This window comes from Sminthopsis crassicaudata, chromosome 1 (genome assembly GCF_048593235.1).
Source record: "Sminthopsis crassicaudata isolate SCR6 chromosome 1, ASM4859323v1, whole genome shotgun sequence".
NCBI classification, from domain to species: Eukaryota; Metazoa; Chordata; class Mammalia; order Dasyuromorphia; family Dasyuridae; genus Sminthopsis; species Sminthopsis crassicaudata.
In genome coordinates, this window is record NC_133617.1 from 673,268,235 (window position 1) to 673,286,236 (window position 18,002).

The 18,002-nt window shown below is 34.1% G+C and overlaps 1 protein-coding gene across 4 annotated transcripts in view; it reads left to right on the forward strand.

Annotated features, from left to right (window-relative positions):
- Nucleotides 1-18,002, forward strand: part of RAD54L2 (RAD54 like 2) — a 193,061-nt gene that overhangs the window by 105,633 nt on the left and 69,426 nt on the right. For all 4 annotated transcript variants that reach the window (XM_074283364.1, XM_074283363.1, XM_074283366.1 and 1 more), the window contains exon 2: nt 14,649-14,882. In XM_074283364.1, the coding sequence (XP_074139465.1) occupies nt 14,705-14,882 (178 nt within the window). In that variant the 5' untranslated portion in view covers nt 14,649-14,704. The remainder of the gene's footprint in view (nt 1-14,648; nt 14,883-18,002) is intronic.

Consider the following 18,002-nt stretch of genomic DNA (forward strand, 5'->3'; position numbering starts at 1 on the left):
CTTATTCTGGCTCTTTCTGTAGTCTAAATGAGACTGTTCCTCACACTCCCACTCTGTGCTTTTTCACTGGTTTTTCCCAGTGCCTGGGATATTCTTTTTCTTCACTTTTACTTTCTGCTTCCCCCTTACTTCCTTCATAATTTAGCTCAGAGCCCACCTTCTGCTAGAGACCTCCTCTTTACACTGTATGTATTTTATATGTATAAATTTTTTTACATGTTGTCTTTCTCATTAGAATGGGAGCATTTCTCCCTCTTTTTTTGTATTGCCAGTGCTTAGCACAGTGCCTGGCACATAGTAAGTGCTTAATAAGTTCTTGTATCTTTTCCTTTATTTTGCCAATTTGCTCTCTAATAATCCTGAAACAACGTATTGTCTCAACAACACTTTTTGTAAGTGTGTCTATTTATTCATATTTCTATCAAAATTGAATTTTTCCATTCTTAATACCTTTTTAATCTTATTTTTATTGATATATTTTGTTTTTACATCACCTTCATTTCCAAATGTATCCTTTTTTCCTTCATATTTAGCAAGCCATCTTTTAGAACTGAGATTAGAAGATAAAAATAGTTTACCAAACCAATTACCATATTAGCTGTATCCATATACATAAAGTCCTATATCTCAGCAGAGAAAGAAATGAGGTACATTTTCTCAATTCCTCTGTGGAGTCGAGATTGGATATTATAATTATACAGTGTTTGGTTTTTCTTTTTCTTTTTTTTTATTTGCATGATTATAGTCTTGTTTTCCTGGTTCTGCTTATATAAGTTTTCTCATGCATCTGAGTACTTGATAGTCATTGTTTTGTTTCTTTTGTTTTGTTTTAATGCAGTGATTATTTTTCAATTTTTTAAAATTCTGGACTTAACAAACATTTAATAAAATTAATATTTCCAAAAACAGTTTAACAGAAAAAAAGGAGTATTGTATGTTAACTTGTAGATCCCTTTTATGTACAGCTTTTCTTTTTAAATATGAATTCAACATGTAGCTTTCCAAGCGGTTCTATTTGTCTATGTTTCTTTGTGGTCTTGCCTCTATTCTCTGTATTTTTTTAATGCAATACTATTTCATTTTAATCATATAGTATAATTTATTTAGTAGTTCCTCAATTGAAGGGTACCTTCTTTATTTTTAATTTTTTGCTGCTACAAAAAAAAAAAAGTGTTGCTATGAATATTTTAAATGTATAGGTAGTCTTTCTTTTTATCTTTGACCTTGTTAAGGGTATATCTAGCAATAGGGTCTTTGGGTCAGAGGATATGAACATATGAAATGGAGCCAAGATGGCAGAGTTAAAGGAGGGGATTTGCTGAGCTGTCCTTCAAATTCCTTCAAAGAATGACTCTGAGCAAATTTTAGAGCATCAGAACGCACAAAAAGTCAAGAGTGGAACAACTTTCCAGCTGAGGACAACATAGAAGGTTAGTAGGAAAGGTCTGTGGCATCATGAAGGAAGGAGCCCAGCGTGTGTAGTACAGCTTGTGCAGTCCTGTGCCTTGCCAGCACAGACCTAGTACTAGCCCCAGCTCTGGCTCCTGCCCCTCCCCTGTCCCTGTGTCAGCAGCAGGAATAGGCCTTGGGGCCTCTGAATCAGTGGCAGTTTCTAGTTGGGGATTTCTAGACCTCTCAGCCCAGAGACACTGAAGATGACTTGGAAGATCAGTAGGAAAGGTCTGTCAGTAGAATGAGAGGGCTTTGGGAAACCAGCAGATCAGGTGTGGGCATGGACAGCTGTGGCTAGGCAGCTTCTGGAAGCCTCAGCTCACAAGGAGGTCTCTTTACTATCACTGAAGAAGGATTCTGTTTCTTTAGCACACTAGAACTTACAGCCACAGTGGAGTGGGGACACTCCTTAGAGATCAAGGGCAAAAAAGATTGCATATAGTCAGCTGCACAAAACTGCTGAAGTTTGGAACAGTGCACCCGGCAACAGAGCCCTATTTTAATGAACAACTAAAAGCTGAGTAATAGGATATGAAAATGAGCAAATAACAGAAAAAGATTCTGACTATAGAAAGTTATTGTGGTGCTAAGGAAGATTAACACACATACTCAGAGGAACAAAGTCAAAGCTCCTATATCCAAAGCTTCCAAGAAAAATAAAAATTGGTCTTAGGCTATGGAAGAGTTCAAAAGGGATTTTGAAAACAAAATAGAGGAAACTTGAAGAAGAGAATTGAAAATAGTTCAAAAGGAAATACAAAAAAAAAAAAACTTACGAGAAGAATGACTTAAAAAGCAAAGTTGGTCAAATGGAAAAGGAGGTACAAAAAGTTCACTGAGAAAATTAGTTCCTTGAAAATTAGAATTGAGCAAATGGAAGCTAATGACTTTATGAGAACTGAAGAAACAATCAAACAAAACCAGAAGAATGAAAAAATAGAAAATAATATGAAATATTTCATTGGAAAAACAATTAACATGGAAAATAAATCCAGGAGAAATAATTTTAAATTTATTGGTCAACCTGAAAACTATTATCAAAAAAAGAGCCTAGGCACATCTTTCAAGAAATTTATCAAGGAAAACTGCCTCATATTCTAGAACCAGAGGATAAAAAAGAAATAGAAAGAATCATTGTTTATTCTTTCCTTTCACTCTAACTTTTTGAAAGCGATCTCAAAATAAAAACTACCAGGAATATTATTATCAAATTCTGGAACTCTAGATCAAGGAGAAAATATTGCAAGCATCCAGAAAGAGACAATTTAAATATAGTGGAGCCACAGGCTGAATCACAAGATTTAGCAGTTTCTTCTACATTAAAGGATCAGAGGGCTTGGAATATGCTATTTAGGAAAGCAGTGGAACTAGGATTACATCCAAGAATTATCTGCCCTCAACAAAACAAATATAATCCTTCAGGGAAAAAGACACAGATATTCAATAAAGTAGAGAAGACCAGAGCTAAAAGAAAATTTGATTTTTCAGTTATAGGATCTAGGAGAGAAGCATAAGGAGGTAATTAGAAAAGGGATATCATAAAGGGACTTAATAAGGACTGTTTATACTCCTATATAGGAAGATGATAATTGTAACTCATAAGAACTTTCTCATTATTATGGCAGTTAAAAGGGGGTATATATATATATATATATATATATATATATAGTCATATATATATATATATAGTCAGAGAGCATAGGTATGAGTTGCATATGAATGGATAAGATCTTAAAAAATAAAAGCAAAGCATGATAGAGGAATGTACTAGGAGAATGGAAAAGGGAGAGATGGATCATTATAAAGTAACTATAATAAAGTAAGTTTTTTTATAGTGGACGCTTGGAAGGGGGAGAGGAGAAGGAGAGTGGATGAATCTTAATTTCATCAGATTTGGCTCAAAGAGGAATAACACATTCAATATGGATGTAGAAATCTGTCTCATCTTGCAGGAAATTAGGAGGGAAAGGGGATATGGAAAGAAAAGAGGGTGATAAGAGAGGAAATAGTGAGGTTAAGGGGAGATTCTCTGTGATAAAGGCTTCATTTCTCAAATGTAAGCAAAACTTGAGTCAAATTTATTTTTTTAAAAAAGAGCCATTCCCCAATTGATAAATAATCAAAGATAAGAACCTGTACCCAAAGGGCTGTAAAATCATACATAATATTTGACTTAACAGTAACACTAAATCTCAAAAGACATTTTAAAAAGGAAAAGAACATATATATATATATATATATATATATAAATTTATAGCAGCTCTCAGAGCAAAGAATCAATTTGGGAGTAGCTGAATAAATTGTATGGGATTATGATGGAATATTATTGTTCTGTGGGAAATAATGAGCATCAGGATGCTCTCAGAAAAACCTAGAGGGGGCAGCTAGGTGGCTCAGTGAATAGAGCACCAGCCTTGGATTCAGGAGGACCCGAGTTCAAATGTGTTCTCAGACACTTAACACTTCCTAGCTGTGTGACCCTGGGCAAGTCACTTAACCCCAGCCTCAGAAGAAAAAAAAAAAAAAAACAAGATAAACCTAGAAAGCCTTCCTTGAACTCCAGCAAAGTGAAATGTACTGTGTAAACAGTAATAGCAATGTTATAAATGACTTTGCTTTTCTCGGCAATATGATGATCCAAGACTACTCTTAAAGATTTTATAATAAAAAATGCTGTCCATACTTAGAGAACTGATTATGTCTGAATACAGATTGAAGCATAATTTTTTTAAACTTTTATTTTCCATAAGGGGTGTGTGTATGTGTGTGTGTGTGTGTGTGTTTGGGGGGAAGGCAGGGAGATCTAGGTTTTCTTTCACAACATGACTTTTATAGAAATCCTTTGTGTAACTTTACATATATTTCCTTAATGGGGGTGGGGTGGGGAAAAAAGGAGAGAATCTGGAAGTCAAAAGTTATATATACATATACATATATATATATATATATATATATATATGTATGTATAATTTTACATGTAACTGGGGAAAATAAAAATGTTAAACATTTTAAAATAGGAATGGACATATTCATAACTTTTTTTTTTTTTTTAACACAAGTCTAAATTGTTCTCCTGAATGGTTGGACTAATTTACACCTCTTTCTTTTTCTTTTCTTTTTTTTTTATTTTCAAAACATATGCATGGGTAATTTGACAATTGATTTTTGCATAGCCTTGTGTTTCAGATTTTCTCCTCCTTTCCCCCTAGATGGCAAGCAAATCTAATATATGTTAAACATGTTAACATATATAGTAAATCCAATATGTATAAACATAGTTATACAATTCTCTTGCTGCACAAGAGAAATCAGATCAAAAAAAGAAAGTAAATAAGTAAGAAAACAAAATGCAAGTGAACAACAGCAAAAAGAGTGAGAATGTTATGTTGTGATTGACATTCAGTTCCCACAGCTTTCCCTCTGGGTGTAAATGGCTTTCTTCATCACAAGATCATTGGAACTGGCATCAGTTATCTCATTGTTGGAAAGAGTCACATTCATCAGAATTAATTGTCATATGATATTGTTGTTGCCATATATAATGATCTCCTGGTTCTGCTTATTTCACTTAATATAAGTTCATGTTAGTTTCTCTAAGCTTCTTTAAAATCATACTCCTGATCATTTCTTACACAACAATGCTATTCCATAACATTCATATATCATAACTTATTCAGCCATTCTCCAACTGATGGGCATCCACTATCCCAAAATGCCCAACAGAAATACTGCTGGGTCAAAGGGTATGCACAGTTTGAAAACTTTTTGAGCATAGAGCATGTTCTTATACAAACATCTCTTGGCTATTATCCCCTCAGACATGATGATGCAAATATTTTTCCCCTATAGGCATCACTTTTTATCTTAATTACATTGATCTTGTTCTTGCAAAAGCTTTTTTGTTTTATTTGATAAATTATTTTATCTTTCATGAATCTCCCCTATTTTTTGATTAAGATCACTATACTTAGCCATAATTGTTAGTCAGATACCATTTTAGAATTTTTAAGAAGTTTTGAATTTTCAAAGGATATGAACAATTTTCAGATGATGAAATTAAAACTATTTCCACTCATATGAAAGTGTTCCAAATCACTATTGATCAGAAAAATGCAAATTAAGACAACTCTGAGATACCACTACACACCTGTCAGATTGGCTAAGATGACAGGAACAAATAATGATGAATGTTGGAGGGGCTGTGGGAAAACTGGGACACTGATGCATTGTTGGTGGAGTTGTGAAAGAATCCAACCATTCTGGAGAGCAATCTGGAATTATGCCCCAAAAGTTATCAAACTGTGCAAACCCTTTGACCCAGCATTGCTGCTATTGGGCTTATATCCCAAAGAAATACTAAAGAGCGGAAAGGGACCTGTATGTGCCAAAATGTTTGTGGCAGCTCTTTTTGTAGTAGCTAGAAACTGGAAACTGAATGGATGTCCATCAATTGGAGAATGGTTGGGTAAATTATGGTATATGAATGTTATGGAATATTAATTGTTCTATAAGAAATGACCAACCGGAGGAATACAGAGATGTTTGGAGAGACTTACACATCAACTGATGCTGAGTGAAATGAATAGAACTAGGAGATCATTATACACTTCAACAATGATACTGTATGAGGATGTATTCTGATGGAAGTGGATATTTTCAACATAGAGAAGAGCTAATTCAATTCCAATTGATCAATGATGGACAGAATCAGCTACATCCAGAAAAGGAACACTGGGAAATGAGTGTAAACTGTGAGCATTTTTTTTGTTTGTTTGTTTTTCTTCCCAGATTATTTTTACCTTCCGAATACAATTCTTTTTTTGCAACAACAACAATGACAAAATTCGGTTCTGCACATATATATTGTACCTAGGATATACTATAAAATATTTAATATGTATGGGAATGCCTGCCATCTAGGGGAGGGGGTGGAGGGAAGGAGGGGGAAAATTCGGAACAGAAAGGAGTACAAGGGATAATGTGGTTAAAAAAAAAAAAAATTACCTATGCATATATACTGTCAAAAAATGTTATAATTATAAAATTAATTTTAAAAAAGAAAAAAAAACTTGTTAATTTTATAATTATAACTTTTTTTTTTGACAGTACATATGCATAGGTAATTTGATAAGGTTTTTTTTCTTTTTTTTTTATCAAGCAAAAAAAAAGTTTTGAATTTGACAATCATAAACAAAAGTGATTATTTCTTCATACATAGAATAGAAAAAGAAAACTTTGTGTGACTCCATGAATATCTGTTACATACAACTTGTTTTTTTTTTTAAAAAAGGTATATTAAATTTAACTTGTTCAAATCAATATTGCCTAGCTTATCTGTTTTCTTGTGAACATTTTTAACACCAAAAATTTCCCCAGTATATCTCCTTCCTTCCTCCAGGGAGCCACCCCATATAACAAATTATGATTTTTAAAGACAAAGAATTCCGGGATTGAAGCCAAGATGGCAGAATGAAACCAGGAAACTGCTCAAGCTCTCCCAGTTTCCCTTGAAAAGCACATGCAACCAAACCTCTGAACAGTCTGTTGAAATGAAACCATTCTTGGGGGCAGCTAGATGGCGCAGTAGATAGAGCACCAGCCTGGAATTCAGGACTCTTCTCCCCCCCACCCCTTTCAAATCTGGTCTCAGACACTTAACACTTCCTAGCTGTGTGACCCTGGGCAGGTCACTTAACTCCAGCCTCAGGAAAAAAGAAAAAAAAGAAATGAAACCATTCTCGAGCTCAAAGATAGACTGGAAGAACTTCAAGAAAGGTCAGTTTCATTGGGGTGAAAAGGGTGTTCAGCCCAGCCCAAATGGTGTTCAGGAAAGCCAGTGAGACGGTCTTAATCATAACAGATTTTGACTCTCAGAAACAGCAGACTAGTGAGGCAGCCCAGAAATGCAAATTGCCAACCCAGGAAACCAGGCTGTTACCTGGAAAGAGCAGGTAGCCCTCTCCACTGTTGTGAGCAAAACACCAAACACAGGGGGTTCCTGTAGTCAAAGGCAAAGGCTCAGAGCTGCACAGGAAGCTTGGGGGACAGCACCCCCTTTACCACAGGAGCAGAGCCCAACCATAAAAGTCATGAAATAGAAAAAAGAAAGAAAGAAATATATATATATATATTAATATATATATATATATATATATATATATATATATATATATATATATATATATATATATATATATATATATATATATATATATATATATATATATATATAATATAGTGACAGGGGAAACCAAAGCACCAACTCAGAAAAAGAGAAAATATCCACATGGGAGATCTCAAAGAGTGATATGAATTAGTCTCAAGCTGAAAAAGCCTTCTCAGAAATGCTCATAAAAGATTTTAAAAAGCAAGTAAGAGGAGTAGGAGAAAAAATGGGAAAAGAAAATGAGAAAGGTATGCAATAAGAGTGTCAGCTTAGAAAAGGAAAATAATTCCTTAAAAAATACAATTGCTCAAATGAAAAAAAAATTTTAAATTCAACTGAAGAAACACCTTAAAAAGTAGAATTAATCAAATGAAAGAAGAAATACAAAAGCTAACTGAAAATCATACATTAAAAACTAGAACTGGTATCAAACTGTGCATACCCTTTGATCCAGCAATGTTACTAGTGGGCTTATATCCCAAAGAGATCTCAAAGAAGGGAAAGGGACCCCCATATGCAAAAATGTTTGTGGCAGCCCATTTTGTAGTGGCTAGAAACTGGAAACTGAATGGATGCCCATCAGTTGGAAAATGGCTGAATAAATTGTGGTACATGAATGTTATGGAATATTATTGTTCTCTAGGAAATGATCATCCAGCAGGATGATTTCAGAGAGGCTTGGAGAGACTTACATGAACTGATGCTGAGAGAAATGAGCAGAACCAGGAGATCATTCTACACTTCAACAACAATGCTATATGAGGATATATCCACTTCTGATGGAAGTAGATGTCTTCGACAATGAGAAGATCCAATTCAGTTGTAATTGATCAATGATGGACAGAGCCAGTTACGCCCAGAGTGAGAACTATGGGAAATGAATGTGGACCACAATATAGCATTTCCTCTCTTTCTGTTGTTGTTTGCTTGCATTTTTGTTTTCCCTCTCAGGTTTTTTCTTTACTTTCTTTCTAGATCCAATTTTTCTTATACAGCAAGATAACTATATAAATATGTATACATATGTTGTATTTAACATATACTTTAACATATTTAACATGTATTGGACTACTTGTGTTCTAGGGGAGGGGTGGGGGGAAAGAGGAGAAAAGTTGGAACAGAAGGTTTTGCAAGGATCAATGTTGAAAAAATTACCCATGCATATGTTTTGTAAATAAAAAGCTATAATAAAATTAAAATAAACTAGAACTGGGAAAATGGAAGCTAATGATTCTATGAGACATCAAGAATCAATCAAACACAAAGGATATGAACAGACAATTTTCAAATAATGAAATTAAAGCTATTTAAAGTCAATGAAAAAATGCACTAAATCACTATTGATTAGCGAAAGTAACACCGCATACCTGTCAGATTGGCTGAGATGACAGAAAAAGAAAATGATAAATGTTGGAGGGGATGTGAAAAAACTGCAACACTAATACATTGTTGGTGGAGTTGTTAAATGACCCAACCATTCTGCAGAGCAATTTGGAACCATGCTCAAAAGGCTATCAAATTGTGCATACCTTTTGATCCAGCAGTGTTTCTATTGGGCTTATATCCCAAAGGGATCATAAAAGAGGGAAAGGGACCCATACGTGCAAAAATGTTTGTAGCAGCCCCATTTGTGGTAGCAAAGAATTTAATAGATCAGTTGGGGGATGGCTGAATAAATTATGATATATGAAATGGAATATTATTGTCCTATAAAAATGATGAACAAGTTGATTTTAGCAAGGCCTAGAAAGAGTTTCATGAACTGATGCTGAGCAAAACAAGTAGAACCAAAGCTGGAATGCATTGTACGCAGTAACAAGATTGTATGATGATCAGTTATGAATGATTTGCTTCTTCTCAGCAGTTCAGTGATCCAAGACAATCCCTATAAACTTTGGATGGAAAAGTCCATCTGCATCTAAAGAAAGAACAATAGAGACCGAACATCAATCAACACGTTCTATCTTCAGTTTCCCCCCCCCCTTTTTTTTTTTTTTTTGTTTTTTCTCTGTTTTTCTCTTTTGTGGATTTTTTTATCACATGGTTAATAAAGAAATGTATTTTTTTAAATTAATGTACATGTGTAAACATTAAAAAAAGAGAAAACAACAAAAAGGGGAGAAAAAGGAGACTCAAACAAACCTTTTTTAGTTTAGAATGAAAAAAATGAAAGAAAACATAAAATACTTCATTGGAAAAATAGCGACCTGGAAAATAGATCCAGGAAAGAGAATTAAAAATTATTAGTCTATGTGAAGGCCGTGACCCAAAAAGCCTACATAACATTCTTCAAGAGATTATTAAAGGAAACTGCCCTAATATACTAGAACCAGATAGCAAAATAGTCATTGAAAGAATCCATTGTTCACCTTTGAAAAGAGATCATCCTATAAGGAAAACCCCAAGAAACATTGTTGTAAAACTTGTAATCTCAAGGAAAAAAATATTGTAAGCTGCCAGAAAAAAAAAAAAAAAGTATCAAGGAGCAATAGTTGATATTACCTAAGGTTTGGCAGCTTATACAATAAATAGGAGGGCCTGGAATATCATAATCTAGAAGGCAAAGAACCTGGGACTACAACCAAAAATCAACTACTCCGTAAGACTATCATCTTTCAGGGGAGGAGATGCATCTTCATTGAAGGAAGGGACTACTTTCAATTTTTTCTATTGAAAACACCAGAAAGAAAAAGAAAATTTGATCTTCAAAAAACAGAACTCAAGAGAAACAGAAAAACAGAGAAAAAAAGACAAGAAAAACATAAAAATTATGAATTTATGCAAATGTCACTATATCACATTTGTGGTACTATCCTACTTTTTTGTTTTGTTTTGTTTTTTTGCTGAAATGATTGGGGTTAAGTGACTTGCCCAGGGTCACACAGCTAGAAAGTGTTACATGTCTGAGACTGGATGTGAACTCAGGTCTTCTTGCCTTCTTGCTCTATCTACTGCACCATCCAGCTGCCCCAGTACTATATTCTACTTTTAAAGGGGTCAGGTAAGATATTCTCTCATATCTCCTCTTTGAAGCCATGTTTGTTCTTTATAATTTTTCAGTGGTTGTTATTTATTTTTTATGATTGATCTTCCCGTCTGCCTTGTTGTAGTTAATTGTATCTTTTAAAATTGGAATATTACTGTCCATAAGAGACAACTGTTATAAGGAAATTCAGAGAAATAAGATAAGATTTTCATAAACTAACTCCAAGTTAAATAGAAACAATATATACAATATGCCTACTAACTACAGCACTGTAATAAAGCAAAGCAGAATGTCCTGTAACTATAATAATTTTTTTTTTTTTTTTTTTTTTTTTTTTTTTTTTTTTTTTTAGTGAGAGGCAGTATAGTGTAGTGAAGTGACAAATAACTTAACAAAAACTCTAGTCAAGAAACTTAACCTCTCTGTGCTCTTAAATTGCAGAGAAGATACTGACCTGCAATTAGTAGAGGAAAATCCTCACTAGGAGGTATCTAAGTAAGTGCAATTACAAGTTTAATCTCTGATCCTTTCTTAATTTTATTTTTTAATTCAATTTTATTTTATTTTCACTTCTGGATTCTTTCTCCCAAACCAAGTCCCCTGTTTTTAAATGAGGCCCAAAGAAGTTTAATCATATGATCTTTTCAGCATGCTAAAATGAATCCTGAAATTTTATCACTTTTCAGATTATGTATATATAGAGGCTAATTAAAACTTTACCAAACTAGTACTCTACAGTAGTTAATTTACTAAATGTGATTCACATAATTTTGTTCAGAAATATAGATGTTTTTTAAGATGAGGTACATATATGATCACTTTTCTAGCTCTTCAAATTGAAGGAATTCTCTTAAATTAGTTCTCAAAATGTGGTTCTCAAAGTGTGGCCCAGAGAATCCTGGGAGGTTTCTGAAACCTCTTTCAGAGGGTCTAAAAATTCAAAATTATTTCTAATGTGGTAAATGTAAATATAATCTACAGAAACAAAACCTTTTTAATACAATAAAAATATTTTTTAAAAGTTTGAGAACCACTGCTAGATAGAAGGCAGTTGGATCTAGTTGGCATGTAACTAGTGGAAATTACTAAATTCCTAAAATCCTAAAATGGATATCTGATCTCAAATAGGTGATCACTTAATAGGTGATCACTTTTAGGCTTTTTAGGTCTTGGTCATCAGGCCCTATTTTTTTTTCCTGTGGAGGGAAGGACTAATGGTATTTTTGCTCATGTTATTATTAATAATATAAAGAGGCATATGGTGGTTCAGTAAATAAAGCCCCAGATCTGGAGTTAAGAAAGCTTGAGTCATATCTTGCCTCTGACATTTAGTAGCTGTATGACCCTGGGCAAATCACTTTATCTCTAAATTGTTTTTTTAACTGAAAAATAAGGATAGCAATAATACCTATCTTGTGTAGATTAAATGAGACATTGGTGAAAGACACTTGGTACAGTTCATGGCACATGGTGGACAATATCGAATGCTACAATGCTAATTTTCTTTCTTTTCCCTTCCCCATAAACTCTTATTTTTCTATTGTTTGGATATCTTAGAGAGCAACAGCTACAAGCTCTGTATTTTTTTTTTTTTTTTTAACATTCATCTAGGAAGAACAATTGAATGTATACTCTTAGTTCAATATGTAAGTAGTAAGGCAAACAGTGGAGTGAGTTCAAAGACTCCTCTTAGTTCTGTTGGCCAGAGGACAGCCTAATGGCTTGAATATTTCTGCTGTTTTCAGTAAAGATAGTTTTTCCCATTCTGAAAGTGTAGTTCTGAAGGCCCAGGTTAATGAGAAAGGCTGAGTCATTTTGTGTGTATTAGTTTTGTCTTTTATGCTGCCTTGTATGTTCTGGATTATGCAATATTTATTACAATATGATGAAAGTTATCTGCACCTATCTAAAAGGTGTCTTGGGCTTTACCTAGGCCAGGATGGTAGGCTAAAAGCACTTTCTTTCATTTGTGGAGTATGTAGAAGCCTTGGTTTACTTGGTTTATAAGACCTACAGCATTATCTAGGCCAAACCAAGTCCTCTTATTTAAATGAGGCCCACAGAAGTTTAAGCATATGATCTTTTCAGCACACTAAAATGTCTTTTGAAATTTTATCACCATTCAGATTATGTGTATGTAGAGGCTAATTAAAACTTTACCTAAAATCTAGTCCACAATCATCTGTTCCATAATCAGTCAACATAGTTGCTCTGAAAGCAAAATATTTATTCTTTCTTGGAGTAATTGCTGACAAAACAAAGTAATTCTTATGTTCCAAACATGAATCAGTTTATAGCAAGTTCTTATCATCATACAAATATTTTAGAAGCTGATTCTGCATCCAAAGCTGTTAGTATTTAATTTTTTTTTCCTTTTTTTAACAGCCACAAATGGACCCCAAAACATGTGAAAGAACCCTTGCCAAGAGATTTAAAAATCTGTTTTGTAACTCTGGAATATAATAGAACATTAATTTGTATTTATAGATGAGCTTTCATCTCTTTGCCTAAATGCGTTTTACAGATGTTTTATGGAAGTAATTATTATTATATTTTATTACCAAATCACTTCACAGATGTTCTTTGTTTGCTTCTCTTGAAAAACTGATTTTTTTTTTTTTGGTGGCCAGACAGTTCACTCTCATATCCATAATTATTTTCTGTTTATCTTTATCTTAGGTGTCGTAAACTTGTCTTTATTTTTTCTAAAATGATTCCCTAATTAAAAAGTAATGTATCTGGGGCAGCTAGATGGAGCAGTGGATAGACCACCAGCCCTGAATTCAGGAGGACCTGAGTTCAAATCTGATCTCAGACACTTAACACTTCTTGGCTGTGTGACCCTGGGCAAGTCACTTAACTGGGGGGGAAGTGATATATCCAACTTGTTCTAATTTCTCCATTTTTTCCTAAGGAAACTCAAAAGTTATGTTTCAGCTTTAATCTGAGCCTAAAATATTTCAACCATATTGTATTTGTTTTGTTAGGAAGTGACATCCTTATAAAAAGACTATCTCAGCTATTTTTTTGCTGGGAAAAATAATGACCTTAATAAAAGTAAAGATTATAAGAGAAAAGAAAAAGGACAAAAAATCTATATGTTTAGACATCTGTTACTATAATTTGATATTCTAGTATTCTAGATTAAATATCAAAAGAGAGGTAGTCACAATTAAGGGCTAAGAAAAGTAGAAGAAACACTGAAGTCTACAGTTATAAGAAGAGATGGGACCTGAAATAAATAGAACTTAAGTTAAAAAAAAAAAAAATTGAAGTAATATCTCTCAAGTACAGGATGGAGACTGTTGAAGTGTAAACATGTGGAGGGGGCATTGTATAAAACAGCTATAACACTAGTGGAAAGAGGCTTTTTATATGTTTCTTCAGGAAATCTGTTCTTGCAAGTCTCTGCTGTTCTGTTTGTTCTTTTCTCTCCCTCCCCTAACCCCAAACTTCAGAATGATTGTCCAGATATATAATAATCTTTAACTGGGTAGGGAGATTAAAAGGGAATGGCATGGTTTGTATGTGTAAGGCTTGGTATTTAAAAGGGATTGATAAATGCAAATAATAACACAAGCAGTGAAACTTGATGAATTATAGTGAACTGTCTCAGTCTTGGAGAATTGAGTTTTTTAAAAACCACATAGAAAAATGGGAATTATGGATATGAAATATGGAATACTCTGTGTCTCATGGTTAGTCATAGTAACTATATCTTCGGTCTTTGCTGAAATGTTTTTATTTGTTTCTGGGAAGATTTCAGTTGGAGAAAGAGGTTTTAAGAGAAAAACAAAAGGTTTCAGTTGGGGTGATAGGTATTGACAAATAAAAGGCAAGAAACCTTTTTAAAAATGAAATAAAAGGGCATGATAGACACTAAGAATCTGGGACAGAATTGGTTAAGAGAGGAACTGAAAATACTATTCTCTGAATATTCAGTCTGTTGGTGCATTGCCTCTAGATGAGGTTATTGTGAGCTTGTGATGCCTTAGAATTGGGAATTCTGAGCTCTTTTCTTGTTTTCTTTACTTTTCCCCATAGGTCTGTCCCACTGTAGACCATGAGTAGGTAATGCACAGTGAGGACTATTGGGAGCCATGTCAGACGAGTCAATCTCAGGGAGTGATCCAGACTTGGACCCAGACTTGGAGCCGGAGGATATGGAAGAGGAGGAGGAGGAGGAGGAGGAGGAGGAGGAGGAGGAGGAGGAGGAAGATGAGGCAATGGAGGAGGGAAATGATGGGGATGATGAGGAAGATTTGCTTGATGAAAATGGTAAGTATTTGGAGTTTCTGAGTAGAGGAATTCCCTTTCTTGTTTTTGCATATTTTAAGTAGATATTTTATTCCAGAAAATTCTTGATATATTTTATTTATTCGGTTTCTTTTAAAAATTCATAGGGAGAGATCACAGCAAAGTATTTTTTTTTTTTAATACAAATACAGGGATACAAAAGAAAGAGGTTTCATGCTGCCAGTGTCTTCTGATCAAATAGTTTTTGGTGAGGTGGATAGAAAATATTGTTACTGCTTTAACAACCATAAAGGCAGCCTTGTATAGTGGAAAGATCTTCTACTTTTAGTAGGAATTAGGAGATATGCTTAATACTTTTTTTGCCTCTAACTTGATTTGTGATCTTGGACCAAAAATCCTTTACCATCATGTCCTCAAGTTCTTCATCTGTAAAATGAAGTGATTGGGTTAAATGATTTTTCTAAGTAATCCGTGATTCTCTGCCTTAACCAGTTGAGCCTCAATTGAGCATTTTGTTTCTTGTAATTTTACTGGCTCATTGTTTCACTTCTTGAGGCTCCTTTTTGAGGGGATGGGCACAAGAAGCAATACACCCTTTATTTACCCCAAATTTATTTATTACAGTCTCTGATGATATGAATAGTTTATGATTAGCTGGTTAGAAACTTTTTTTCAGCCTACCCAAAAAACTTCAATTCTATCCTTTCAGTAATTTTCAACAATTAGGAGATGACTAATTGGATTACTTAGACATCACGCTTTTCAAAAGTCCTGAGACTGCCTATTAGCATTGAGTGAAAGTTTCAGAGAAGCTAATTTCTGAAAAAGAACTGTCTCAGCCAATTAATTGTGCTTTGGGACCACTCAGATTGTTTAGAAAATGTTTATTCTCACTGGAGAGGTCTTTAGTCAGGAAAGATGACTGCTTGGCAAGAATGTCGAAGTGATTTCTATTCATGTAGAGGTTGGATGTGATAACCATAATAATCATTGAACTGAGAGATCTGAAGAGGCAGAGAGGAGAATTGTGAACTGTGTGGAAGAATCTAGAGAAAGGTTAAAAGGAACTCTGAATATTTGGTGTTTAAGCATCAGTCTTTTATATGAAAAATTTCAGTAACCTCCCTTCCCTGTCCTTGGTGTATTCCTCCCAAAATTATTTCATATTTATTCTGTATATATTTTGTATGTGTATCATTTAATTTGATCTTCCCAAAACCTTTTGAAGGAAATTATTCTTTTTTAAAGATTTTTAAATGATAGCTTTTTATTTTCAAAATACATGCAAAGATAGTTTTCAACATTCATCCTTTAAAAATCTTGTGTTTCAAATTTTTCTTCCTCCCTTCCCTTCTCTTCTAGACAGCAAATAATCCATAGGTTAAATATGTGGAATTCTTCTAAACATATTTTCACATTTATCATGATGCACAAGAAAAATCAGATCAAAAGGGTGGGGGGGGATAAGAAAGAAAAAAAAATCAATCAAACAACAACAAAATTCATCTCAGCCTCATTCCCCATATTCTTTTTCTGTGGTCCAATTTAGGAGGATGAGATGGCCCTTCTTGACTATAGCAACCCCTTGCCCTTCCCATTTTCACCTGAAGATTGTCCTTTTGATAATCTCTCATCCTACCCCAAAATTTTTCAACCAATTTTTAACCACTGGCTCCTTCACTGCTGTCTTCGAATGTCACCAAATCCCTCTAATCCTTTAAAAAACAAAAACAAAACCAAAAAAGAACCCTTCACTTGAACTCTTACATCCCCTCAAGTTACTATCCTATATTGCTTCTCCCTTTCATAGCTGAACTGAGAAAATATACACTATCATAAAATGTCAGCATAATTGGTCATATCAGTAAGAAAACTAAAAAAAAAAAAAAATCATTATTTCAATAGAAGAAGAAAAGAATTAGTCAAAATACAACATCCATTCCTAATAAAAATACTAGAGAGTCCAGAAATAAATGAAGTTTTCTTTAAAATGGTAAATAGCATCTATCTAAAACCATCAGAAAGCATTATATGTAATAGGAATAAGCTAGAAGCATTCCCAACAAGATAGGGTGAAACAAGGTTTCACCATTATCACCACTATTATTCAACATGGTATTTGAAATGTTAGCTTTAGCAATAAGAGAAGAAAAAGAAATTAAAGGAATTAGAGCTGAGTGAATAAGTGGGGGAAGCTATGAGGTTAATTGTGGAGAATGAGAAGAGTAGGTTGATAAGAGAGGCATAATAGGATTGCCTTGCAGCTATAGGGGCCTAGTTGAGCTATAATATAAATTTGTAAAGGGCTTAGGTTTTTTTTTTGGGGGGGGTTTCCCCACCTTTATTCAGTAAATATAAGAGTGAAGTTAACAAATGGCAGGAAGGATCCAAGGCTGAGCCTTGGCCAGGCTTAATCAGTGATATGAAAAGATGTTTGGGAATTTCAAAGAGAACAGTGTAGAATTGAATTGATTTATCAAGATGTCAAGAAAAGAATAGCTTGTGCAGGAGAAAAGACCTGGAAGAGAATTTAGAGATCACGGAATTTAAGGTAATGGTGTAAGAGTAGTTTTTCAAAGAAAGGCAGAGGGAGAAGTGAAAAGAGGCAGTAACTTATGATTGGATAAAGGGATTTAAAATTCTTGAACATGGAGGTGGTAATTCTTGAACATGGTAAGAGGGTACATTTGTGGCAAGATCAAAGTGTACAGCTAAGGTGTGGTAAAGAGTAGTCCATAAGAAGTGAGTAGGCTGTGAAACTGAGTGATGAGAGTGTTTTAGGAAAAGTCAAAATGTATGTTGACGTCTTCTACTATGAGGAGAGAAAAATTGTGAGTTAGGTTGTTGTTGTCTTTCCTTAAAAAAGAGGTCCATGACATCAGGGAAGTGATGCTATGACATGTAAGTGAGGGAGGGTGGTGCAAAGTCACCAGCCTCATTTTCTCCTCTGGAGCCATCTGGGTCCAGTGGCAAGATACAAAGGTTCCATTATGGGTCTCTTACACCAAGGAGGCTATTGATAAGAAAAACAATCTCATATATTCCAAAATACTTGTAGCAGTATTTTGGTGATAGTTAATAATTGGAAACAAAGTATATGCCATCAATGAGGGAATGCCTAAATACTTTGTGGTGAATGTC